Source organism: Trachypithecus francoisi, unplaced genomic scaffold (assembly GCF_009764315.1).
Source record: "Trachypithecus francoisi isolate TF-2019V2 unplaced genomic scaffold, Tfra_2.0 Lachesis_group0, whole genome shotgun sequence".
NCBI lineage: Eukaryota > Metazoa > Chordata > Mammalia > Primates > Cercopithecidae > Trachypithecus > Trachypithecus francoisi.
Window position 1 is genome coordinate 180,407,099 of NW_022681453.1, and position 27,589 is coordinate 180,434,687.

Consider the following 27,589-nt stretch of genomic DNA (forward strand, 5'->3'; position numbering starts at 1 on the left):
TCGTGATCCGCCCGTCTCGGCCTCCCAAAGTGCTGGGATTACAGGCTTGAGCCACCGCGCCCGGCCCATACTGGCTTTTCTTAAACCCAGGAGAACTGTAAATGTTTTTTTCGTTGTTGTTGCTGTTTAATGCACAACCTTCCACAAAAGTCAGATAAACTAGCTATCTCAAGCCACTAGCTCTCTCAAGAGAAAAGGGATCCACCTCACAGAAGGATCTTTCGAGGTTTTACCTCAAAAGTGGGGATCACACCGGATCCCCACTCAGTGACCCATAAAGGCAGAGCCTTCTCTAGGCAGCTTTCCTGTCTGAACCAGAATCCAATCTTGAAATCTCCTCCAGTCCACAGCCCACGGTTCCTGACTCTGGGGAGAACGGTGGTGGCTCCCTCCTCTTAACATGAATCTACCCCAGTTAACCTACTATGTTGCCCCAACTCACTTCTCAAGAGCCTTGTATGTAGACAGAATAATCCCTCTTTGTAGCAGAAGTCAGGGGTTAGCAGCACCTGGGCTAAAGAAAGCCCACAGATACATTTTGATTGGCTCCTGGTATTTAATATTTTTTAATTCTTTGACCATGCAAATATGAGATTTCTCATAAAAATTCAGATTTCTGGCTCCTCATGAACAACTAGACAACCCGTTATCACCGGGAGATGAGTGGCATCTGCCCCAGTCCTCACCGGCCTGCTGCTCACTGATGTTGCTGGGTTCCTGTGGGCTTGCTTTAAGACACGTGGCTCCTAAATTTTCATAATGTCCAACTCTGTTCTCAGAGTGCTTCCCAATCCCTCCACAACTTCAAGAGCGTAAGGGCTTCAGCTGGGCACACAGTGCCCTGCCCACTTGCCCAGATATTATTTCTAGCTTCCAGTGTCACATTTGCAGGTGACAGCAGCAGCATTTTAGGCATAGGACTCAGGCTGGCCTTGACCTGCATGACTAGCCCTTGTGGCCCACAGGAGGCAAAGCTCTGAAAGGCAATTCTTCATCAGTGAGGGCTCCAGCCCACCCAGGTGTGGAGATGGGCTGTGAGGCACTCCACAACTAGTTTGTTACTAAAGATGATGTAACAGGGGCCATGATGGTTTTCTTTTTAAAAATAGAACAGTATCCAGTCTGCAGTCCCATTCCGTTCCCTCGCAGGCAGGCTGACATGCTTTTCTGACATCGGGATACTGGAGGGGAAGTGTCAGTTGCTCGGTTCTGCCTTCCAGAAGGTTTCATGAATATTGTGGCAGAAAACCTGGCCTGAAGCCTGATCCAAAGCTGGAGTCAGAACCGAGATGCCCCAGTCTATCCCTGCCCCTGGCTGGTATTTATCCAATCCGGGGAGTCAGCAAGAAAAACCCATCTACCCTCTCAGGACAAGTTCTCTCCTGGGCAAGGGCCCAATGACAGACAGCAGAGTTACCTCCTGGATAAAATATTTGGGCTTCCATGGTGTGCGGAGGTTCTCGCGCTTCCGTTCCTCTACCCGTTGCTTCTCCTCCAGGTGCCGCTTCTGCTCGGTGGCTGCGTCAATGTCCCCCAGCCGCAGGTATCGGGTCACCTCCCGCCAGAGGTTCCTGGGGATGGGTGGAGGAGAGGAAACAGTCAGCCAGGCCAGCTGGCTGCAAGCTAACAGAACTCTGCCGGGAGCATCCAGAGCAGCAAGGGGCATCCAGGTAAGCCCTCTCTGGGGTAGCTCATCCCAGACACCTCAAAGACCCCAAGAGCCTCGATCTGAACCCAGGGCTACCCAGCTCCACCTCTGTGCTGTTTCTACTCTCCACGTGTACCAGGCAGCATGCCTTTCTCAGGGCCCGGAGTTTCTGGAAATCAAATCTAATAGTAGTAGTAGTAGGCATTCTGCTACTACTATAAACAACGATAGCAGGCATATATGGCATTTGCCATATTTCTAAGCATTTTACATATATAAACCTATTTAATCCTCACAGCAACCCAATGATGTATTATGGATGGTAGATTTTTTTTTTTTTTTTTTTTTTTTGAGATGGAGTCTCACTCTGTCGCCCAGGCTGGAGTGCAGTGGCCGGATCCCGGCTCACTGCAAGCTCCGCCCCCCGGGTTTACGCCATTCTCCTGCCTCAGCCTCCCGAGTAACTGGGACTACAGGCGCCCGCCACCTCACCCGGCTAGTTTTTTGTATTTTTTAGTAGAGACGGGGTTTCACAGTGTTAGCCAGGATAGTCTCGATCTCCTGACCTCGTTATCCGCCCGTCTCGGCCTCCCAAAGTGCTGGGATTACAGGCTTGAGCCACCGCGCCCGGCCAGATGGTAGATTCTTATCTCCATGTTACAGAGGAGAAAAATTTAAGGTCTACATAAGGTTAGGTGACTTGCCCAAGGACAACACGCTGGTAAATCAGAACAAGACCTGCTTTCCCACAAGGAAACCTAGAATTAGGGGTTAGAGGCTGATGCATGTGTGGTGTGTGGGTATTTGTGTGTGCATGCTTATAGTGCAGGATCTCTCTTCTCCCCACATGTCTACACAAAGCCACTTCTCTGCTCTTCTCTACTTCATGCATTCACTGTAGAACGCAGCCTAAAGGTAGTGAGGCCAGGCTGCTCGGTTCACTACCCCTCTTCAGCCCAGCTGCTCTTTGGACACTCAGATGACCCTGACCTTCCTAACCTGGCATGGCAGGAGGAAACCCCAGGAAATGAGCAAAATAAAAGGGGAGCTTGATCGGTTTACATCAATCAAGGCTGATTACTTGGCAAAAAAAAGCACTCTGACAGTGGGACAAGATAAAAGGAAAGTAGCTAGTGTTTAACACTACTTTGTATTTGGCTTATGCTTTACACACAGCTTTCCTCCTCAGGACGTCCTTTAGACCAGCCTGTATTCAGACACACTCTGTTCTAGAGAGAAAGGAAAGGAACCATGATAAATCAGGATACCACCACCTAAGCACTTTCTCACTTAAATGCACCAGAAGGTCGGATTTCACAGACAAGGAACTGTCAGAATGCCAGGTGGTGCAGATTCCCTCCCTGGCTTCTAGAAAATGAGGCCTCTTCACCCAGGGGCCAGTGAATGCCCATCATTAGGTCCTGGGCCAGGGAGCACATCTACAGTAGGTGTCCTTAACCCTTTCCCCAGCAAGGGCTCAGAGCAGCAGGAAGGCTTGAATGCTGGCATGGTCAGGCTGAGGACAGGCGGATGGGGCTGCCTGTGAACTAGGGACAGCCAGCAGCACCTCCTGGGGGTGCAGATGCCAAAAGAAGAAATCCCATAGTTCCCACAGGCTAACAAGCAACAAAGAGTCTTAATAAGGAGTAGCTAAACTACTCTGATATCCCTGGAAGAAAAGTAGCAGGTGATCATAGTTTTGTTCTCAATAGCCAGATCAGAAACAACAGTCACGTTATGATATGAACCACAGCTTTCCCCATTCTGGGAATGCTTCATCAGAGGCAGTGTGGCAAGGGGATGGGGTTCTTCGCTCATTGCAGTCTTTCCCTTGTCCTGCTACTGCTGCCCAACAGGATGGACTGAAAAAGACAACTGGTAAGAGTCCAAGCTCTCCAGTTAGACACAGAGAAAGGTTGTGCTCACTGTCCTCAAATAAACTGATTAACAAGCAAGAGTGTACTAAATCTACAACAGAAGCAAAGGTTCCAGGGATACTGAAGATCTGTTTCCATTAAACCCAGTTATTAATATAATGTATTATTTATACATACTGTAGTATCCCTGCTTTGTTTTTCCACTTAAAAGAACTGTTTCTATTTGGTTACAAATTCTTGTAATAATAGTAAAGCTTTCAGAAAATCATTTGTAATTTCATGTTAACCCTACATCGTATTTCTAAAGAGTGTATGCTTTTAGATTAGAGCAGTGGTTGGCAAACATTTTCTGTAGAGGGCCAGAGAGTAAACATCTTAGGCTTTGCAAGCCATATGGTCTTGGTTGCAACTACCTAACTCAGCCATTGCAGCAGGAAAGCAGCCATAAGCCATATGTAAATGAATGATCATGGCTGTGTTCCAATAAAACTTTATTTACAAAATCAGCCTCAGGTTGGATTTGGCCCACAGGCCAGTTTGCTGATGTCCTACATTAAAAAATAAAACTGGCATATTCCAAGGATATTCTCCTTCTGTGCCTGCATAAACATCACATTAAGTGGCTGCATTATATTCATACCATAGCCACAGAATAGATATATGAATTGAACGGATACTTCATAATTTACTTAACCAGTTTCCAAATATTAGACAGGTGACTTCTCTTTCTTTTGTTGCTTAGTTTTCTTTAAACAAAGAACAAACCATTTTATGTTGTTTAAATTTTTTCTGAATTTAAGAGTTCCTCCTGAGAACAGATTCTTAGAAGTAGAATGCGAGATTAAAGTGGATTAATGAATTGAAAGCTACTGATCCATGCAGCTAAACTGCACACACTCCTACTAGAAGGACAGGGTATAGAGTGTCAGTTTTACTACACCTTTCCCAGCATTTAATTTTTTTTTAATAACATTGTTAATCTGGCAAGAAAAAATTGTATCTCATTGACTCACTGTGCATTCTTGGATTACTATCAACTCTCTGTATTTACCTTAGCAATTAAGCAACAGATCAGTTGACAAACTTTTGCAAGACAAGCAGTAAAAGTCTCCTGAAGTCTGTCCTCACACCCCGCCCGCCCCATGACCGCAGAATGACTTAACTGAAAGCTGAAGGCTCTGCTCCGAAGTGACCCAGTAGAAAATTAAAATATCTCAAGAAGCCAGGAGAACAAGATTCCTGGGCCTGTTTCCAGTCGCTAAGCTTTCAAAGTCTTCTTTCTTCTCTGTCCCTTGAGTCAAGTGCCCAGCATGACTAAGCTGGAGAGGAAGACACAGCCCAGTTCTCACCTGGACTCCATGGGCCCCTGCTTCTCGAGAGGTCTGATCTTCTTGGGATACACTGGCAGTGTGGTTGTGTCGATGACTTTGGTTTCTCCATTGCTGTAGGTGAACTCTAAAGTACCATTCCATTCCCCGTGGGCTTTACAAACAATGGTGTTGGTTGGGTTGTGCTTCACTTCTGCGGTAACCCTGAATTAATGAGTCAAAGGAACACACTTTGCAAAATGATAAAAACAGAGACTTCAAAGGTACACCCATCTATAAAGATTTTTTTTTTTTATCAAGAATGGGAAGGAGGGATTGTTTTTGGAGCTTTGCTCAAAGACTAGCTCTTAAAAGATGATCTAATATCCTTGAACAGCAAAGAAAGCATCACTGGAAAAAAAGCCTATAGATTAGTTAATAGTAATACAGCAATGGTAATTTCTTAATTGTAATAAACACACAATGGTTATATTGTATAAGCTATCACTGGGATGAACATCAGGCAATTCAAGAAAAACAAAATATGTGGGAAGGGGACGAGAGATAAAAGACTACAAATATGGTGCAGTATCCATAGCTCGGGTGATGGGTGCACCGAAATCTCACAAATCACCACTAAAGAACTTACTCATGTAACCAAATACCATCTGTACCCCAATAACTTATGCAAAAATTTAATTTAAAAAAAAAAGGAAAACAAAATAGCATATACTCCCTCTTCTCCAAAATAGCATCTAATAATGCTACATTTTAACCCTAAAAAGAGTGTAAGAGTGTAGGGTGAGCTTTTCAAACCTTAAATCAGGTCTATTTTGTATGGGGTCAAACATGGTTGCCCACAATCCCAACAGAGCTTACGCTGGAAAAGGAGGGAAACATCCACTCCAGCATCCACACATCCCCTGAATGAAGGCTGAGCACAACCTAGAGTCTCAGTCTCAATCAATACCTTCCTACTCACAGTAGTGGCTCTGAGGAATGACTTCAACCTCTCCTTTAGCGGGCCTTTGTGGAGATTTGTGACCTCTCTTTCACCTGCCTTGCCTGTGGGAATTCCAAGTGAAAGCAGACTCCCAGCTCCCTCTCCACCACTGAGCTTTCTGCGCCGTAGAAGGAACACCGCAGAAACGGGGACACCCGCTCCAAAGCAACCACGTGTAGGGTCTAAACTCCCCTTTTCCTTAAGGCCCAGCTCAGGCCAAATTTAGAGTTTTCAAACAGACTGGGAGGCTTTCTCCTTGAGCCTAAAAACAGTCAGCAAGGCAGAGGCTCACAGGCAGGTATGAGGCATCTTCTGGGTTGCACACAGTGGAAAGGTGTTAGTGGCATGCTGGTAAATATTTAACAACTGGATCTCCAAAAGGGAAAACACCTGACTTGTACCATTTGCCAATTTCTGTGGTGCCCATCATGGCTGATTTCAACACCAACATGATAACACTGAACGTGAAGTACACACAAATCAGTTCTCACGAGCTGGTGTATGCTGGTTCCAGGTGCCCCCAAGGGTGTCCACATGCCCCTGTGACACTCTGATACACTCACACCAATGCCATGCAGAATAATGCTTTCCAAGAAAATGAGCAAAGATGGAAGCTTGTTTGTAGAGTGTATCTTGCTTACGCAGTAGAGTTGTGCTGAAAGAGGAATTTTTTATAGCTGCAGCAATAAAAACAATTGTGTGCTTCCTCAAAGAGCAGACCTCTCCTTCAATTACTCAGACTTGGGCTTCCCAAGTTTTTCAAAAGAAAGAAATGATCCTGACCTCATGGATGCATGACACAGAATTGAGGATAGTGTAGCCAACTAATGTGAAATGGGGAACTGTCTGGCTATGTCTGGGTTCAAAGATTCAATCACTTTAGAGCAAAGCAACAAACTGTGGCTTCAGAAGGGGGAGTTTATTCCAACAAACTGAAGTGCTTTCATTCTCTGGCGTCTGCTCTACAAATGCGTCACCAAAGATTTAACCTTAAGTTTAGAGTGGGGAGGACTCCAAAAAACTGCCATGTAAGGTAGGGAAAAGGCATCTCTTTTGGAAAAGATCTTAACAATTTTATCTTGATTTTCAACTCATCCCATTACTGAAACTCAGTCTTCTAATGGTGAAAGGAAACTCAGGGCATCATGTTAAGACAAAGCCAGAGCCTCTCCGGCCAGCTCCTACCTGTGGACTTTCCCTCCATAGAAAGGCTTCGTGTGGAATATCACCGTCGCTGAGTACCCAGTCTTGGCACAGTTGATGCTGACTTTTCCTCCGAGCTCCACCCATGGGATGGTGAGAATGGACCGGGCGTAGGCACTAGGCAGGGTGAATACGTACTCCTCCCCGTGTTCCAGGAGCCTCAACACACCTCCAGGGAGAGAGGAGGGAGAGTTAGCCATGCAAAAACACCAAGAGGGCACGGGGGATCAGAAGAAATGAAGACGGGAAACCACGGAGCCTCTTGCACAGATGTCACATTTCCCACCTCTGCAGAGGTGAGCTGCTCGTTCACCGTGGGCTCTACTGTGTGAAAGGCACTGAGAATACAGCAGTGAATAAGACAGACCCACTTTCTGCCCTCAGAGAACAGAACAGAAAGGTGGTCATTAGTCACCAAATGAACACAAAATTTAACAGTGATAAAGGTAGGAGGGCAAGGTGGCCAGTGCAATGGAGGCCTCCAAGAGGAGAGACTCACCTGGTAAGGGAAGGTTTCCCTAAGAAAATGAACAGGGGAAGGAAGAGTGTTCTGGGCAGGGGGGAAAGCATGTGCAAAGGCCCTGGGGTAGGAAGGAGCCTGGTAAGTGTGAAGAGGCTGGGAAGACGGCCCACATGCAGAAGAGAGATGGTATGTCTAGTTTGGAGGATGACCAAGTCAGCAGGGGCCAGACCTTGTCTTTTCAACTTCTAGGAAGAGTTCTGCCTTTATCCTGAGAGCTACAGAGACCACCTCAATGGTTCTCACAAAAATAGAGAAATCAGGCTGTACAGCTGCTGTCAGCAACCTTGGGAAAGACACCTGCCAAGAGTGGGAATCTAACACTGACTGCCCACTCACCTCCAGAGGAGGGGTCTCCAACCTACAACCCAAAGTGGGAAAGGCCTTATTCCTCTTGAAGCAATGCAGAATTAGGTGGGTTTGTTCATTTTTCTAGGGAACAGGGCCACAGTTTTCATCAAGTCCTCAAAGACCACCCCCAAAGTATAGAAGCTCCCAGGACTGCTGTAGAGTCGTATACAGAGGCCCTATACAGACTGGCAGAGGCTCTGAGGCTCTGAGACCCAGCACTACAGCTCTCTTTAGATCACATCTCCACAAGGCACCTCTCAGTCTCCCATCCAATACTCTGGCACTTGGCTCCCTAGAGATGCACATTCTCAGCTCCACTCCAGCTCACCCCAGGCCTCGCTCTAGGGCTGCTCTGAGCTTGTCAAAAGCACTCTGAGCCTTAGGAGGGTAGAGAACCAGAGGTGGTTAGTGACGGCACCTTCCTGGGCTTCCAGTCCTCTACTGGAAAGAGTGAAGAGTGGGGTCAATGGCTCCCACATGAGAGCACTTTCCAGCTGCCAGACATTCCTGGGAGCTCCATATGAACTGTCTTCTTCAGCTCACAATGGCCCTATTTGGCAATGATTATCGTTTTAATAAGAATGAGGAAACAAACTTTTAGGAGAGGTTAAGTAATTCAGCCCCCCTCTTAGGCTAGATACGCATCTAAATCACTTAGAGCTAGAATTTGCCTAGGGGAGGCAAGGAAGGAGAGAGAAAGAGGGAGAACCAGAATACCAGGAGGATAGGGAGAGAGAGGAGGAGGGGGACGGGGAGGGAGGGCAAGTTTCTTTTAGTACAGATGAGCTTGCCAGGGGAGTCTGAGGAGAGACGGGGTTAATTTGTACAAAGGAGTCATGATTGCTCTTAGTTTCTAAGATGTGTTCAACTATAGTTCAATTTACCCTGAGAATTCCTCTAACTGCCCATGCACTACGGTATTTAGGACACACTAGGCTTGTCCGAACCAGCAACATCACTCTCAGCTCTCAGTTAAGTCCATTAAAGTCAGTTTTCCCAATCCATGAAATACTTGGCTGGTTCTGAAAACCCAAGTTGACATGCTATAGTACATGTTTCAGGGCCTCAATGCCTTTCAGTGTGAGGGATCCTCAGACACATGGACACATGCAGGCACCCAGGAGAAGCAGATCATGTGGGCTGGACTGGAGGGCAGACATCACAGCAGCATTTACATCCTATCTCTCTGGCTGGGAACATAACTGAATACATTTAATGCAAATCCACAAATAGCATAAGTCCACTACAGCAAATACACTGCATATCAGAACAGACTGGCCTTCTCCCCTCTTCTCTGCTCCAACTTGCTGGAGCTCTCTTGACTAAACTGATCTTGCTAAAAGTAAAGCCCAGACCACCTCTTGCTCTCACTGTTACTCATTCGTCCTTCTGCATTTGAGAGAGAAGAGCATCCAGGATGACCCTGGAGGCCCTGTCCTATCCAAGCAGTTAAGGGAGGAGTGTTGTGTTCTGAGGAGAACTAGACATTGGTGTTTCAATCCTGATAGTTTCTGATCAGGACCCCTGGGGGAGAATGGCCAAGTCTGACACTGTTTTGTTCAAAGCCTACAGTTGTATCTGACTTCTTTACATTGAGTTGAGAAGACAGCCTAAAGCAGGTGGAAAATTGCAGCCAATGTCAAACACAGATCAATACTTGGTTCTTCTTGACCAACAGCCAGGGAAAAGTGGAAGAAAGAGAGGTCACCTCAAATATCCCTCTCTACTCAAGTTTTATCTCCCAAGACCCTGGTTCCTTGGGTGCCAGCTGTATCCTCACAGACTTGGAAACGGTGGCAGCTGAGAGAGGCCCCTGGACCCTATAGAGAAGGCTACCATTCACCATGCCTTCAAGGACCCAGAGGAGAGGGTCCACCGCCACCCTCCCCACAGCACTAATGGACTAAGATAGCCCCCAACTTAACTATGGTTCAACTTGCAATGTTTTGACCTTACAATGGTGCCAAAGCAGTAAGTGTTCAATAGAAACCGTGCTTTGAATTTTGGTCTTTTCCCAGGCTAGTGATACGTGGGATGACACTCTCGTGTAATGCCAGGCAGCAGCAGTGAGGCTTTTTCTTTTTTGGAGACAGGGTCCCACTCAGTCACTCAAGCTGAAGTGCAGTGGCACAATCATGGCTCACTGCAGCCTTGACCTCCTGGACTCAAGCAATCCTCCTGAGTAGCTGGGACTACAAGCATGCGCCACCATGCCTGACTAATTAAAAAAAATTGTTTGTAGAGACGAGGTCTCTGTATGTTGCCCAAGCTGGTCTTGAACTCTTGGTTTCAAGTGATCCTCCTGCCTCTGCCTCCCAAAGTGAGTATAAACAACCTCCTATATAGTTTGGATATTTGACCCCCTCCAAACCTCATGTTGAAATTCGATCCCCAATGTTGGAGGTGGGGCCTAGTGAGAGGTGTTTTGGTCATGGAGAGGGATCTCTCATTAATGACTTATGGCCAGCCTAGCAGTAATGAGTGAGTGCTCGTATTAGTAGTTCTTGCAAGAGCTCCCCTGAGAGCTAGTTGTCAAAAAGAGGCTAGGCCTGTGCAGTGGCTCACTCCTGTAATCCCAGCACTTTGGGAGGTGGAGGTAGGAAGATGGCTTGAGCCCAGGAGTTTGAGACCAGCCTGGACAACATGACGAAACCTTGTTTCTACAAAAAAATTTTTTAAAAAATTAGCTGGGCATGGTGATGAGCAGCTGTAGTCCCAGCTACTTGGGAGGTTAAGATAGGAGGATCACTTGAGCCCGGGAAGTCGAGGATGCAGTGAGCTGTGGTCATGTCACTGCACTTCAGCCTGGACAACACAGTGAGACCCTGTCTCAAATGAATGAATGAATGAATGAATGAATGAATGGAAAAGAGCCTGGCACCTCCCCCACCTTGCTTCTGCTCTTGCCATGTGACCCCCACTAAGGGGTTCCCCTTCCTCATCCACTACGAGTGGATGTAGCCTGAGGCCCTCGTCAGAAGCAGACGCTAGTGCCATGCTTTTTGTACAGCCTGCTGAACTGTGAGTCAAATGAACCTCTTTTCTCTCAGGTATTCCTTTACAGCAATGCAAATGGACTAGGACACAACCCATCCTCTCCAGTGTGCTGTGCTGCCAGATGATTCTGCCCAATGGCAGCCTCATGTAAGGGTTCTGAGCAAGTTTCAGGTAGGCTGGGTTAAGCGAGGATGTTGCTAGGCTAGGTATATTAAATGTAGTTTCAACTTAGGATATTTTCACCTTCGGATGGGCTTATTGGGACATAACCCCGTCATAAGCCAAGGAGCATCTCTACTCGGTAGTAAAATCCTTCCAGGCAAGCAGTATGTCTGCCTGGCATCATAACCTCGCCCCTGATGTCTACTGCATTCCTATTTTGTGGTTCACACTTCACATCTTTAACTGGGATACCTGGGGGACTCCCACCGCTTGCACGTCTAGCAGGAAACTTCTACAGACTGGGAACACACAACAGCCACAAACTCAGCTGGCTGGTATTCCTAGTCTCATTCATAAATATAAACTTTGTAGTAAGGTAGGATTGTACAGCTGAGATTTTCTTCACCATGTTTTTTCATGGAGAATATGCCACAGCTTTTTTAAGACCTGGGTGAAATCTTAGAGGATCATTCCAAGTCCTCCATCACTCACCAGCCTGGCAATCTTAACTTCTCTGTGCCTCAGTTTCCTCCTCTGTGACGCAGAGATAATGGTATCTGTACCTCCCACGGCTGTGGTAAAGATGGAGAAGGCCATTCTAAACTCAGCTAACAGCACTGCAGTGTGGCACACTGCCAAAATCCTGAAGGTTTTATGTCTTAATTACTCCTCATTCTTTAAAGCAGCCCTCTCTGTGGGTATCACCACCTGGCAATAAAGAGGAAACTACAGCGTCTTCCAACGGGCTATGCCTGTGAGGGATGGAAGAGACATAGGGCAGACTTTCTCTAATGTAGCACTTTGCATAAGAGATAGCATCCTCCTCCCATTTGTCTTCCGAAAAATCTCTTCCAAATCAAGGTAAATTTTCCCCAAGTCCTGGGGGAGGTCAGTGAGCCTCCGAGCTAAACTGATTAGAAGGCATTGGCAAGACCACATGCCTTTGGCTTTTTTTCTGAAAATCCATAAATGTGTGTTCATTCATTAAATCACCTGCAATTATGCCTTCTTAGTACTCTTTTTTGCAGGGTTACTTTCAAAAAACACCAATCTCTCCTTAACATGAATAAAAGACTACATTAAAATTAGACTTACAAATGGGATCACAAATATAAGTTACTTCTTCATTTGGCCTAACAGCTAAGAAAAGCTTTAAAAAAAACATCAAATAATCAATCCTTCCATGCATGGTTAGTCCTCAGGCTGGGAAATCTTCATTTGAAATTCCACAAATTGATTCACCAATAAACATAAAGGCAAAGCATTACAATTTTCAAACTGATAAACTTAAAATAATTTTGTGCCCAATCTCAATCTGAGGAACCAAAATATTCATCTGGGACACTGATTCTGGAAAGCAGAGTCACAGAAGGAACCCTGGGAAGTGTGTTTGCAGAGCCGGCAGCATCGGCACTCACGAGCCCAGTGGCAATCATGCCGCTTCCTCTCATTAGAACTGTCTTTCCCCACAGACTCAATTAAGAGCCTGTATCATTTACCAGGCATTGATTCAGGAAGTTTGAGGGAAGTGGGCTGCAAAGAGCGGCTGAACACCCCTCAGCTCCACAGTGGTGCGGGGTTGGGAGGGGTGAGCATCCCACACCATGGACAGAAGTCTCAGGTTGACTGAACGGTGTCAGCTCTCACTGTCAGAGCAATAGAAACGACAGGATGGGAGAAAGTGATGCAGTCTCTGGGGTCAACCTGAGTGAATTCAGGGCATAATGAAGCACTTCATAATAGCATTTCATTACAGTCAAATATGCCACAGCCTAAAGGCCATGATTTAAGAGATAAGCCCACATAGTTACACATTCACAATTTCAAGTGGACCCATGTAAGATCTCATTTTTATAATGAGGAGATGGAAAAAGCATTATTTACACCCAATCAACAAATTCATGGAATGTGCAGGAAATATGCAAGGTAAGGGAAACTATCTGACCTCCTGCCTTCCCCCAATCAAAGGAGCTCTGAGTGTGAGAGCCAGAATCTTCTGCTTCAAAGTTTGGAGATTCTCAGAAATCGTTTGTGTGAAAAATCAGATCCTGCGTTACAGAGGACACATTTTAATTAATAAAAAAGATAAGGGGATATGGCTACTGAAAGGACTTAGGCAAACTCAAGGTCTCACAAGAACGAGCCAAGGGTCCCCCAGCCCTGCCCAGGCCCACCCACAGCAGGAGAATATCAGGTGAGTGGCCAGAAAGAGCCATGTCCAGGAGGGGCCTTTCACAGTCTCTCTCCAGAATTTTCTTTCTGAACTCAGCATGCTATTGAGAAGTTCTGAGTGGAATTTTCAAGCAGTTAGAAAAAAAGCAGCAAATTCTAATTCTGCTTCATCTGCAGGCTGCATCTGAGGGCCTCAGGAGAGGGTGTTCCATGGCTTCTCACCCACGACACTGTGGTCCTGGGCTGGGTAAAGTGAATCAAGGGCTCCAGTCCCTGCCTGCTGCCTATGAGTCACGGAGGAGCTACGATCTTGAGACCTCACAGGCCTACCCTGTGGAGACACAGATATTCAACAACGGCCAACAGTAAGACAGAGTAAAGATGTCGGTTAGTTCAGGGGACAGAGAGCTAAAAGGACCTCATCATTCTCTCAAGTTCAGCTGCAGAGGCAATGAAAGGAGGCCATGTGCTGTGCTGGGCTGAGGGGTGCCCTGTTGATGGTACGGTTTAAGTGAAAGGGCTAGGGACACCAGAGGGAGACAGAAAGGACGAGGGTGCAGGGAAGCAGAGGGAAGAAGAAGATGATGAACACGCTGTGTAGAGGCGTGGGAAAGAAGGGAAAGATGAACACATTGTGTGGGGAAGGGAGAATAACCAGCTTTAAAACACAATCACACACGTGACACCATTGCACACCCACCTCCTTGTTGGAGCCCACTGCCGGTGGTCGGAGACAGGGGAACAGTGACTACTATTTGGTAGGGAAGGAAGGATCCTGAAGGGAGAGATTGCGTTTCTGTAAAGAATTCCCTAAATCACTAACAATGGATTTGCAAATCTCCCTTTTCAAAAATGTCCACATATTTGTCTAATGGCAAGAATTAGGGGCTCACACACTGAGGCATTGACCATCTACTCCAATTTAAGAATCTGGCTTTCCCATGCCTTGACAAGCGGCAACAAGCACTTCCCTTGAGTGCAGGGAAATCCCCAGACAAAAGGCATTCTATTCACCAAGCACTTACTCTGACTAATCACAGATTCAAACTGTGTGTGTGTATGTGCGTGTGTGCATGTGTGTGTGTGGGAGGGGGGTGGGGGAAGAAGAGAAATAAGAAACAACTTCCCTCTCTACTTCTGTCTTTGCACTGGGCCCTCCCCACTTCCGCCTTCAGCCTATTCTTCACTCAGCCAACACGGATGCTGCTAAAATCATGTCTACCCTCCAGGGACTGCCATCTCAGAGCAAACGGCAAAGTCCTTCCAGGTCCCCAAAATCAGATCCCAAAATGTGGCCTCTCCTCTCTGGCCTTATTTCCTCTCTTCCCGGCCCCCCACTCACTCTGCTGCAGACACAGTGGCCCCTGGCTGTCCTCAAAACACCCCAGCCACTCGCTCCCAACTTGGAGCCTTACCACTTGCTGTTCTTTTTTGCCTAGAAGACCCCTTCTTAAACCTGCTTCAGGCCTTTCCTCGGCTGCTCTATCTTGTTGAGGTCCACATTAGGGAAAATTGCAACCTCCCTGCCCCAGCTTCACTCTCTCTCCTCCTTCCTACTTTGTCTTAGTGTCAATCATCATCTATCACACTGAGGACTTCACGCACATGTCTTGTCTTCTCTCTGGCCCTCCTGTTGGAGCATGAGCTCCCGGGGGCCCGGAATCTGTGTGCTGTGGCCTCTGCTGCATCTCTGGCATTAAGGATGGTGCCAATCACTTAACAAATAAATGGAGGAATGGATAAGTGAATGGGTAAATGACAGATTTATTTGAGCCACCACTGTTACAGATAAGGAGGTAAACATGTTTAAAATACTATCTGTAGAAAATGGGTAAGGAATCATCTTGCATACGGGACATAAATACAAAGTGTGAACTGTCTTCTGTACCTTTTCTAGCAAACAAACATATTTCATCTTCAAAATATTTATTATGTGGGAAATTTAGAATAAGGAATAAAATTAAATAGAATGAGATCAGTCTCCTGAATACCAATTTTTGTTTTTAAGAAAAGGAAAAGATTTTTTTTTACCAATATAAACCTCATAGCATGAGGCAAGCCTGAAGCAACCTACGAAAACACAGGGCCCCAGATAAGACAAAATCAGGATTAATGTTGCTCCCATTTCTAATTACAAACTCAAGTATAAAAATCAATGTGAACAACTCCTCCCACAGGGGAGTCCTTGGCAATCTTCTCCCTGCTTTCAACAGGAAGAGCTACCCGAGTATTCTAACCAGAGCTCTCAGTTCATGCAACTTCAAGAGTCCCCAGTCTGGGCTGAGACACACTTCTTGAAACCTGCCAGGGGGCTTTAACCCAAATAGTGCTGCGTGGTGGCAGCTCCCTGTCGCTTCATCCAAGGAGAAGGCAGAGTTCAGGAGGACAAGCAGGCACTGGGGTCAGAAAAGAGGCCGGTAAGGAAATACCTCTTGTTCCTCTAGCCCTGCCCCTCCGAGAAACACACTTGAATCAAGTTTTCTCAGTGTCAGAGAGAGGCCTCAACAGCCCTGGCTGTGTCCATGTAGGGCTCTAACCCCCTTGACCAGGTCCCCCTTCCCTGGCCCACCGCCTGCTGCTCAACCCTGCTCCTCTGCTCTTCCTGGGCTTGTGAACTCAGGGGGCTGCCTGAACCTCCTCAGATTCTGGTATCTCATCCACAGGTCAGAGATGAGCTGAGAAATGGCCCCTGACTCAAGGAGACCCCAGCAGCTGTCCTGCATCCCCCTTTAATGGCTTATGCTGAGGGCAGGATGGATATTGTTGTGAATTATGCATGGGTTCCTAGGCAAGCTGCCCCTCTCGGGCTCCTCATCTGTGAAATGAGGACAGCTGGACTCATCCAAGGTCTGCTGAGCATTCTGAAGCAACAGAATCCTTTTGGAAATAAACTTATATAGGGAAGTCCATCTGGTAAACAGGTAAGGATGGACGGAGATGCTCAGGCTGGAGTAGACTTGGGAAGAAGATCAGCCTCACCACTCACTCCCTGTGCCCCTCTAAGGAGCCTGGGATTCTCTACAGCACAGCTGGAAACCCTGGAGCATATGGTGGACAAATGCCCTTTCAGCTACAAGATTTCATGGTCCAGTCATCACTGGTAACAGCTCCTCTTTAAGAAGAGAGACGACTTCTGGCATCCCTCTCCCCTTGTCACCAGCAGGAAAAGCCAGACAACCCAGTCATAAATTGGGACTTTTCTAATTGGAAAACAGTTGCAATACTGCACTCTCACAGAAGATAACCTAAGAGGGGGATAATATTCATTATTGATGAGGTTTATCTAAAGATAGATGTATTTTTACATCTTTCCCCCACAGATACAACCCACCTCCATCTGAATTGTAGAAAAGGCCTAAACTGGGTGGCCCAAGATCATGCTGGTGACAGGTGTGTCCCTGGCCTCCTGCACAAATTAATGAATGTCTCACTGGTGAACTTCTTGATCCTGATTGATCCTTGAGAGGAAGGTGTGAGGAGTGCAGCAGGAGCTGGCTGATTACTAGACCTGTGTGCAAGGAAGACCCCGGTGAAGACCCGACACGAATGCTGAGTGCACCTGTGGGCACTCTGGAGTTGCCGTCTTATCTATGCAAGGGGGACGGCACTTTGGGGTGTAAACCTAACAGACCAGCGGAACCCAAGAGTGGGTCTTTTCCTAAATAGAACCATTGCATGCAAACCCTAAATAAGGAAGAATTGTCTACATTTACAGTCCCCAATTCCTCTCCTTCCTTCTCTCTTGACTTTATTCTAGTCAGATTTTCACTAGTGCTACTCCACTGACAACTGCTGTCAAGGTCACGAGTGACCTTCATGATCCAAAATCCATGATCGCTTCTCAGTTCTCATCTTACTGAAGTAACCAGGCATCACGTGATGCAATTGATCACTCTCACACTTTGAAGGCCTTCTTCACCTGCCTCGCAGGGAGCACCTTCTCCCATTCCATTCAGTCTACTTCTCTGGCCACCCCTCATCAGTCTCCTCAGCTGGCCGTTCATCTTGTGGACCTCTTAATGCTGCTTAATGCTTCAGAAATCAGTGCTCACTCAGCAGTCACATTAGTCTCAAGGCCTTAAATATTTTATCTCAGCCAGGACCCTCCCTATGAAACTCCAGCTTGCATACACAATTGCCTACTCTAGCACTCCCTTCAATGACCAAACCCTAACAACCGCCCTGAACTCCCATACTTTCCCTTCAAAGTAGCCCAATACCCAGCCCTCAGTCTTCCCATCTCAGTTAACAGCTAGTTCATCCTTCTAGGTGCTCAGGTCAAAACCTTGGCAACACTTTCTCTCACACTCCACATCCCATCCAGAGGCAAATCCTCTTGGCTCTAACTTCAGAACCCATCCAGATCCTTACTACTCCACTACTTTTACTTCCTCCACTATTTTCCACCTGGTCCAAGCCACCATCATCTTAGTTATTCTCACAACCTCCTCCCTAGTCTCCTTGTTCCCACCATTATCCCTGTCAGGGTCTGTTTTCAACAAATGGCTGGAGCAGTCTTGCTGAACAGTGAGATTGAGCCTGGTACTCTCCGGCTCAAAAGTGCCAGTGGCTTCCTGGCTCCCTCACTGTAAGAGCCAGTGTCCTTAGCAATAGCCCATGAGGTCCTACATAATCTGGCCACCATCACCTCCCTGACCTCCACCTGCCCCTGTTCACCCTGCTCCAGTCACACGGGCTTCCTGTCTCCATCCCCATGCCAGGGACATTTTACCTCTAGGCCTCTGCCTCATTCTTTCTGCACACAAACTCTTTCCCAGTGATCTATAAGGCTTGCCTTGCCCGCTCTTTGCCCACTTTGGGTCTTTGCTCAAAGAACACCTTAGTGAGGCCTTCCCACTGGCCAGCTCATCTGAAAGTTCAACTGCCCTCTCCCTCGTCTTCCCCAGACCCCTACCTGCTTTATGTTTCTCTACAACACTTATCGTTCTTCAGCTTACCACACGATCAATTTTATTTACTTATTTCATTTCCCCATGAGAAAGAAGAATAGAAGCATCATAAGAACACAGCTTTTTTGGTCTGTTTTGTTTACTCAAGTAGCCACAGCTCCTAAGGCAATGTCAAGCATCCAGCAGGTGCTCGATAAAAATGTGCTAAGGGAATGAAAGGTGCTCTTATCTCATGGGGTTTTGGAAGGGCTTCTAAGGAGCCATGTACTCTCTGAAACTCAAAGACAAATTTGGAGTTCGATTCTTTTTTTCTAGGAAGAGAATCACAGCCTTAGAGCCTTGAAGACATTTGTGACTCAAAAAAGAGTTGGCAGAACCAGTAACACAGACGCTTGAATTTAACAAGGATTATTATAGGTTTCTTCAAACAATGAATAAACTTCATTCACAGCTATTTGCTAAAATAAGAACGCGTGATCTACCAGTGGCGTGATTATCCTATGTTCTTTCTTCAGAATTTCTAGCATAGAGTCGAAAGATTTGTCTTGGGAATTTTTATGAGCAGATTTTGAATAGGCAGCATGATTATCCTCATTGTCTGTGAGCCAGAACACCGGTGAGGAGGAATAAAAATGTGTTTTCACAGATTTGGAGGCCAACTCTTATATTCATGCAAAGCGGAAAGAAAAACGTACCTGTAAGACGCGCACGCACAGCACGGGAAGGTCCAGGTGCGAAGGTCCAGGTGGGCGGCTGTCAGGCACATATCCATTACCTTGGCCCCACTGGGAAATTACCAGACCTTGTCTCCAAATAACAAAACCCATCCCTTTTACCACCCACCCTGTAATTCCAAAACAAGTTAAAAGCAACCACAAAAAAAAACTCCACACACAAAATTATCAATCATCCACCAGGTATAGAAATGTCACTGTGTAAGAGCCAAACTCCAACACACGACATGGCTTACCTTCCCCTATCATAGAGACCCCCACGGACATGCCCATGAACTTGCTTTTGGTCCATACATGAGTGTTGACGCACAGTCTCTTCTCCTTGCACTCACAGTAGAAGCAGGAGATGGGTGGGTGATGGGACACTTGCTCAGCCACAAACCTTAGTTTGTAGCTTTTGGAAGGGTCATCGGCCATTGGGTGTTCATGACAGCCAGCAGGAGAGCGGGGAGCAGTCCTCTTAGGCTTGACCCTGTCCTCGGGAACTTCCCAGGAGCAGTGAAATGTCTCGCCTATGATGGGGTTGTAGGGCTTCTTGGCTAAAGCGCCCTTGCGGCCCTCGTGAAAGGCTGTGAGATAATACTCCACGAAGCAAATGACTCTCTCCTCTGGCGTGGCCCCAGCGGTGATGGCCAGCAGTAGATCTGGGTGAGCCATAAAATCTGCATACATCTCCAGCAAAGATCGCTTCTCCAGGATAAAGGTGGGAAGCACCACCTGCATTTGGAAGGACACCAAGTCAGACAGGAATCCCTGGGATTACATGGAAAAGGTGAAAAGAAAAGTAAAGGCTGCAACCACTGTCAAGCAGATTCGTAACATCTCCAGCCAGGGAGCAGTCTGTTTTGACTTGTGCACAAATGACAAATCAAGGGAAACAATATCAAAGAAATGAGAAGTGGCAGTGGAATCAATGGGAGCCCAGCTTTGTCAACAAGACTGTTCTGAGTCATTTTCTTCCTTGCTTAGCTGGGCTAACACAACAGTCTCTGTCCCAGTCTCCACCGCCATCTCTCCCCTAGCTCTCCATTATTTAGGGATGTGAAGGAAACAGCCTCGAAGGGCTTTTCTGTATTCCCCCTGCCATCAGGCACGGACAAGTGGGGCAGCGGGGGCGGGGGTAGGGGAGACGGCAATCAATGTGTTCCCACAAACATGGATACTGGGGTTTGTTGGTGCCACTTCATAGAGGGTCCAGGCAGACCAGGACCCACCACCAATGACAGTGTGCATTGGGAGGCCTCGGTAGAAGAATGGTGTACAAGCCCCACCATGACCAAGGAAGGGTAGGACTGTGGAAAGGGCCCAGCTCCAGGAGGGGGCAGGCCCATCAGTAGGCAAATGTCCACAGAGCTGCCGCACAGAAGAGGGGCCATGGTGATTCCATCTGTGAAGGTCGGTCCTCAAGGCTGGTCCAGGAGAAACCAGTGGAAGTTGCAAAGCAGGCTGGCACTTAACATCCAGAACCTGCTGCTAAAGGACTGCCAGAGTGGCTACCCCTACGTTTGTTATTGGCACCATGACTGAAGACAGAAACCTTGTAGGGGCCCGGATAACTCTGGTAGAGATAAGACACTTCTCATTGATCCAAAGCGGATCCAGGTGGTCACTCAGGGGGCTCTACAACTCCAAATGTCTGTAACCCAATGATTACTTGATCATTTGCTTTAAGTCACTTAAAGCAACTGAAGGTATTCTGAAACTGAGAAGCCCATAACTCATTACTGTTGCTGCTTTTTAAAGAAGAGAAAGTCCATTTTTCACTGTCCTAGAGTGATCTTAAAATAACTTAAAACAAATATCGGGTATTTGTTTTTTGGTTTGAGACAGAGTCACCTTCTGTCACCCAGGCTGGAGTGCAGTGGCGCAAGCTCAGCTCACTGCAACCTCCACCTCTTGGGTTCAAGCGATTCTCCTGCCTCAGCCTCCTGAGTAGCTGGGACTACAGGCACCTGCCACCACACCCAGCTAATTTTTTTTATTTTAGTAGAGATGGGGTCTCATGTTGCCCAGTCTCATCGTGAACTCCCGAGCTCAAGCCATCCACCCACCTCAGCTTCCCAAAGAGTTATCGGGTGTTAATAATCCACCTACTTCGCTGCAACACACAGCCAGCCTTAACCCGGAGCATCTCATCCTGTTCCTCCTAACATGGACTCACAGGATTTTGAAACTGGAAAGCTAGCCCAGATCTGCTGGGTCATGCAGGCAACAGGCCGGGTTCCAGCAAGTTGACCAACACCATGGGGCTGGTTTACAATCTCTCTTTACATAACGAATTCTGTCCTTCCTTTCTGCAGTCCTTCACTCCCATGAAAACATTTGGGAGGCTGTATGATCATGGACCACAAATATCACACAGGCTCATAGATCTGTAACCCTGACTCTACTTCAGGATTCCAACCCCATTCCCTGCAAATGGCTTGGATATGATGGACGGGAGAAGAGAGGCCGCTGTGGTTGGAGTTTGTCCCCTCCCAAATGTGTGTTGCAATTTGATCCCCAATGTGTCAGTGTTAGGAGGTGGGGACTAGCAGAAGGTGTGTAGGTAATGGGAGCAGATCCCTTATGAAGAGATTAATGCCTTCCTTCAGGAGCGAGTTCTCACCCTCTCAGGACTGAATTAGGGACCGCAAGAGCATGCTGTTCTAGAAGCGACTTTGGCTTCCTAGACCCTTGTGCTTCCCACGTGATCTCTGCACACACCCGCTCCCTTTTCTGCCACTTTTTGACCCAGCGCATGGCCCTCACCAGAAGCCAGCCAGATGTGACACTATGCTCTTAAACTTCCCAGTCTGCAGAACTGCGAGTTAAATAAATGTACTTTTCTTAAAAACGACTCAGTCTCATTCTGTCACAGCGACACTCACGGGACTAATACAGATGTCCAGAGAGAGACAGGCAGACATGAGAACAGCAAAGTACAGAAATTTCAGAGGAAACTAGAAAAAACCCCATCTGCTAGAGAGGTAAAGCTTGGTAGAGCTCCTTTAATGCTTTTCTACCTTTCATTTAAAAAGTATGTCAGGAGAAAATGTACCTGTGCTAAATAAAAAAGCAGCCAGATGTAAAATTGAACATGTAATACAATCCAAGAATCATAAAAACACTCAAAATGTTAACATGTCTGTCTGGGTGATAGAACTGAGTGATTTCAACACTCTTTTTTCTGAGTATCTTTCTGCTTTGCTTTTATAATACACACAAAGAAGAAACATTATTTAAAAACACAACTTTGCAAATCAGTGGAGGTTTCCTAATTTTCTTTAATCCACGACTTGAAAAAAATTGAGAATCTGGCTGTCCTAGGATCTCATCTGGCCAAGAAAAGCATTTAGCTTGAAACAGCCTTCAGATGCCACCTCTATTACTTCCTATGCCTTTTTCGTGGGGACAGGTCATCATTCAGCAGCCATCACCGTGCTGTCTGGGGGCTGCTCTTCCAATGAGGCTTCACTGGGGTCAGGCTGCTGTGTTCTCCCACCACATAGCTGTCCAATAGCAGAGTAATTAACCCCCAAATACTCACCACACTTCCCTCTTCTGCCCCAGAATCACCCAAGGGCTCCCCTATGAACTCCACCCAGATAGGGTGCACAGGTTGCGGAGTGTGAATTTAAGCAGCCTGGAAATCCCTTAATGAAGCCAAATCAATGACAAAGGACAGGCTGCCAACAAATGTCTGCATCTGCATCCCTTCCCCAAGTGACTCCATCTCCTGCTCTCTCCCTTCCCAGGTTCCAAGGGGCCCTGTGATCAGAAGGCAGGCCAGGGGAGGGGAAGGACAGAAATATACACTGAGGCCATCAGCCCTGACGGGTATAACTTCAAACAAAGATAATTTCGTAACCTTGGCTCATGTCTTTTTCCCCACTCTATGGCAATGGGGCTTCTGTGGCAATAATTCCACCTCTGGACAAGAATCCTCATGTTTGTACCCAAGATTAAAGTTAACAAGGAAAATCGATACAATGTGTACTCTCTAGTTATGTACTTTTGAAAAGGAGAAGAATTTAAGATAGTTCCCCCAATTTAGTCAGCATTTCTGAACTCAGAAGCTGAAGGATTAAAAATAAATAAGTAAGTAAATAAATAAGAAAAAGAACTCCACTTGGAACCCTGAGTCATGGAATGTCAGAACTAAAAGGCAGCCTTCAAGATGATTTTGTGCAATGCCCTGGTGCCACAGGTGACGGCACTGTGCCTGGGCCACCCAGTGGCTGAACCAGCAGGGAACCTCAGGCTCCCAGCTGCCACCTCCAAGTCCCTGTCATTACCCCATGACACATCACGATTATCTGTTTCTGGTTAACAAGAACACCTTCTCTCAGTGGACAAGGGAGACAGTTAGGATGTCTGAGCCACCCCAGCTGCTGTCATGGGTTAAGAAGAGGGGGAAAGGCCAGACATGGTGCCTTGTGCCTGTAATCCCAAGAATTTGGGAGGCTGAGGCAGGAGGATCACTTGAGGCCAAGAGTTTAAGACTAGCCTGGGCAACATAGTGAGAACCCATCACTACAAATAATAATAATAATTTTTTTTAAAAGAAGTGAGCAAAGGAGATAGAATGGGCAAGACAGTGGGACTTGAGCCCCACCTTCTAAGGCCATTTCACTCTTCCCAACATAGCAAGAAAATCCACCATTCCAAACACTATCATCAATATCATAAATGGAAGGGAGATTGTTGCAATGAAGGAAGGGCATGGGAGGTGTGGCTCCTGAACTGGATGTCCAGCCTCCTGTCATATCTCCAACTCTCCTCCACACCACAGCCAGAGTCATCTTTCTAAAATCTCTGTAAAAGATAAAGCCCCCACCTCCCTCTGGTCTCACACAATATCCTGACTGACTGCCCCCATCCCTCCCTGCACAAATCTCCCCTCACACACACACACACACACACTCCCTTTTTCTGCCCTGTCTCCTGCCCTGTTTATATTACAAAAAGTTCATCAGCTTAAGTAGCTCACTCCTCTGTGAAGCTTTTTCTGACTGTTTCTGCTTCCAAGGCTAAAGCAACAACCCCCCTTTCCCATCCTCTACACCTCACACATATCTCCACCTGCAAGGCTTTTTTGCTTTTATTAATGCACACGTTTCAAAACTGTAGTGGATGGACACCTGATTCCTTAGTACCTATACCTAGCAAAAAACAAGACAAACAGATGAACTGCATGAGAGACACTTTTGTTTCCTCTGACACATTTAAGTTACCCATATTTTTAAATGCAGATTCTCACTCACCATGCTTTTAATTCTTCTGAGTATATCCAGCCAAGTTTTCAGCTGCTGCTTCTCTCGAGGAACATGAGAATATTCACATAACATACCAACTTCTGGGCTGAAGCCAGCTTACATGGAATCTAGCTTATTTCAGGAACATGTTTTGGGGGGTAAGGAACCAGAGCCTGACGTATCAGAAGTGCACTCTAAATGTCTAATGAATGAGTAGACTCAAAACCGGTCTGCCCCACACACTACTGGATCTCCTAAGACACCTCTGGGGCCAAAAAGAATGTGGCTGGATGACCTCCAGGATGGGCCTTCAAAGGCTCCAAAGGAGTCAGAAGGAATGAAATCGCTTGTATGAAGGCATCTTCCTCTTCTCTTTACCAAAAGGAAAAAAAGAGGCTCTGCTCAGCAACTTCTGCCAATTATTACTGCCCAAATTGTTTAGTCTGACTCTTAACTATGGGCGGGGGGGAGGAATCCAAACTGAGGAACACTCTGAAAAAAAAAAAAAAAAAATGAAAGCAAGGAAAACCTGACTTGAACTCTTCAGTATCACTGCCATGAAAGGGAAAAAGGAGGGGAATTTTCTAGGCTAAAGGAGACTGGAGACATCATAATGACCAAATGCAACATAATCTGGGTTGGATTCTGGAGTTTTAAAAAATAGCCATAAAGGACACGATTGGGACAATTTGGGAAAATTTACCATGGGCTGAATATGAAATAATATTGCCTCAATGTTACATTTCCCAATGTGACAAATGTATACTATAATGTCCTTAGTCTTAAAAGATACTCACTAAAGGGGTAGGGAAGAACTGTCATGATGTCTGCAACATACTCTAAAATGGTTAATCAAAAAATAAACATACATGTATGAAATGGTTTGGCTGTATCCCCACCCAAATTTCATTTTGAATTGTAACTCCCACAATTCCCATGTGTCATGGGAGGGACCCAGTGGGAGGTAACTGAATCAAGGAGGTGGGTCTTTCTTATGCTGTTCTCATTAATAGTGAGTAAATCTCATGAGATCTGATGGTTTTATAAAGAGGAGTTTCCCTGAACAAGCTCTCTCTCTTTGCCTGCTGCCATCCATGTAAGACATGACTTGCTCCTCCTTGCCTTCTGCCACGATTGTGAGGCCTCCCCAGCCATTTGGAACTGTTAAGTCCGTTAAACCTCTTTTTCTTCCCAGTCTCAGGTATGTCTTTTATCAGCAGCATGAAAATGGACTAACACAATGTGTAACACACATATGTACATGCACGTGTATGGATAAAGTTCTGGAGGGAGAGAGCTTGAGAGCTAGAGAGAAAAGTGGAAGGAGGAAGGAGGCAGGAGGGGAGGAGAGAGGCTGGCAGAGAGGGAAGAAGGGAGAAGAAATGCGAAGCACAAAATGTTAGTAATTGGCCAAAAAAGGTGAAGAATATATGGGAGTTGATATGGTTTGGATTTGTGTCCCCACCCAAATCTCATGTCAAATTGTAATCCCCAGTGTTGGAGATGGGGCCTGATGGGAGGTGACTGGATAATGGGGGCACACTTCCCCTTGCTGTTCTCATGATAGTGAGTTCTCATGAGATCTGGTTGTTTAAAAGTATATAACACCTCCCGCTTTGCTCTCTTTCTCCTGCTCTGGCCATGTCAGATGTTGAGAGCTTCCCCTTCGCCTTTTGCCATGATTGTAAGTTTCCTGAGGCCTCCCCAGAACCTGTACAGTCTGCAAAACTGTGACTCAAATAAACCTCTTTTCTTTATAAATTACCCAGTTTCAGGTAGTTCTTTATAGCAATGCAAGAACTAATACGAGAGTCCATTTTGCTATTCTTACAACTTGACTGTAGATTGGAAAATGTTCAAAATAAAAAAGTTGGAGGAAAAAGAAAAAAGGTTCTACTGGGGATGCAATACCTGAGAACATAATAATTTTCAAAGACAACCTTCCCAAAATTGCAGACTGAGGGTATATGGGCTCACAGCCAACATCAAGTCCAACCTACTAGGTATGTATTCTGTACTTTGAAATGATGTGGCTTTGTCAGAGCAGAAAAAAAAAGAATACCTGGAGAGATGGAGCAGAATGGGTTGGGAGCAGAATTACTATTTCCTCTTTCATCTTCTTTTGTGTGTTTTATTGGAGTTTGTGCAGAATACCAGATCAACTTCAAAACCATGAACTGAACACTCTGGACAAGATGTCATACTTTTCATTAAAACAGACTTCCTAGTCTGGTCTGATTTCTTCCTGTCCTACAATCTCCTGGGCACCCTCTCCTTTTTTTTTTTTTTTTTTTTTTTGGTGTGTTTGCAAATAAGTAATTTAATCATCCATTTCTTGGACAGTGGACGCCAGGGATACAGAGCCAAGGAGCGGTGAGTACTAATTGGGCTGTCTGCCTCCGACAGAGGGTGAGTGATGGCCCAGCTGTTCAGACTGATGGCATCCAAATGACCTAAAATCACTGCTATGGATTTACCGAGCCATCAATAAAGACTGCCTTTTCTTCCATTAACATAATTAAGACAATGAACTATTTGGGGGGAAGGAAAAAAAGAGAGGATCTGCACTAGGGACTCAGAGAACAATTAATTACATTTAAAGTGGCATCAATCTAGAAGTAAATAATCTTCAGGTTGGGCTCTCAGGCTCTTAGAAATCTGAAATAAACAATGACCATAGGGGAAGGCACAGGACACCTGGAAAGAGGGACAGTCCCCTCCCCACAACAGGGAGCACAGCTGGCCTCTGCAGATAGAAGGCCAAGAGTAGGTGCAATTTTCTTTAAAGAAACATCAGTTGCCTGGGTGCAGTGGCTCAGACCCGTGATCCCAGCACTTTCAGAGGCTGAGGTGGGAGGACTGCTTCAGCCCTGGAGTTCAAGACCAACCTGGCTGCAAGACCTCGTCTCTACACAAAAAAAATGTTTTTAAATTAGCCAGGTGTGGTGGTGCATGCCCGTAGTCTTACTGCAGACTTAGCTATTTGTAGGCTGAGGCAGGAGGATCACTTGAGCCCAGGATTTTCCGGCTGCAGTGAGCTATGATTGCACCACTGTACACCAGCTTCAGCGACAGAGCAAGACCTTATCTTTTTAAAGAAAAATAAAAGAAAGAAAAAAGAAGCAGCACTTCATAACCTTGGAAGTCATCTTCCTATTTTATCCTTAGATTGGCAAACACACCCAGTGCAAAAAAGCAAGCAGAGAGGCCTCAACCACCACAAAGGTTCATTTATGTCCTATTTTGAGAAAACCAGGAGAAATACACAAAAATCCAATTTTACAAAATAAAGGGCAGATAATTCACACTGCAAAAGGTTTCTTTACTTAGCCAACCTTTTCCCTGGGTTTCCTTAACCTGCCAGCTCCCTTCACACCCATTTCATGGTGCCTGAAACATTATGAACAGCATTCATTAAAATTTTTGTTAGATGGGAAGAGTTTGAACTAAAATTTTACTTTTTCCAAG

The 27,589-nt window shown here is 46.1% G+C and overlaps 1 protein-coding gene across 4 annotated transcripts in view; it reads right to left on the reverse strand.

Annotated features, from left to right (window-relative positions):
* OSBPL10 (oxysterol binding protein like 10) overlaps nucleotides 1-27,589 on the reverse strand; it is a 331,754-nt gene that overhangs the window by 2,099 nt on the left and 302,066 nt on the right. For 2 of the 4 annotated variants that reach the window (XM_033212888.1, XM_033212886.1), the window contains 4 exons: nucleotides 19,121-19,601; nucleotides 7,021-7,207; nucleotides 4,875-5,057; nucleotides 1,418-1,571 (listed from right to left, as the gene is read on the reverse strand). In XM_033212888.1, coding sequence (XP_033068779.1) covers nucleotides 1,418-1,571; nucleotides 4,875-5,057; nucleotides 7,021-7,207; nucleotides 19,121-19,601 — 1,005 coding nt within the window. Of the gene's footprint in view, nucleotides 1-50; nucleotides 1,572-4,874; nucleotides 5,058-7,020; nucleotides 7,208-19,120; nucleotides 19,602-27,589 lie in introns of those variants that run through there. The other 2 variants (XM_033212887.1, XM_033212885.1) reach the window with 2 other exon arrangements.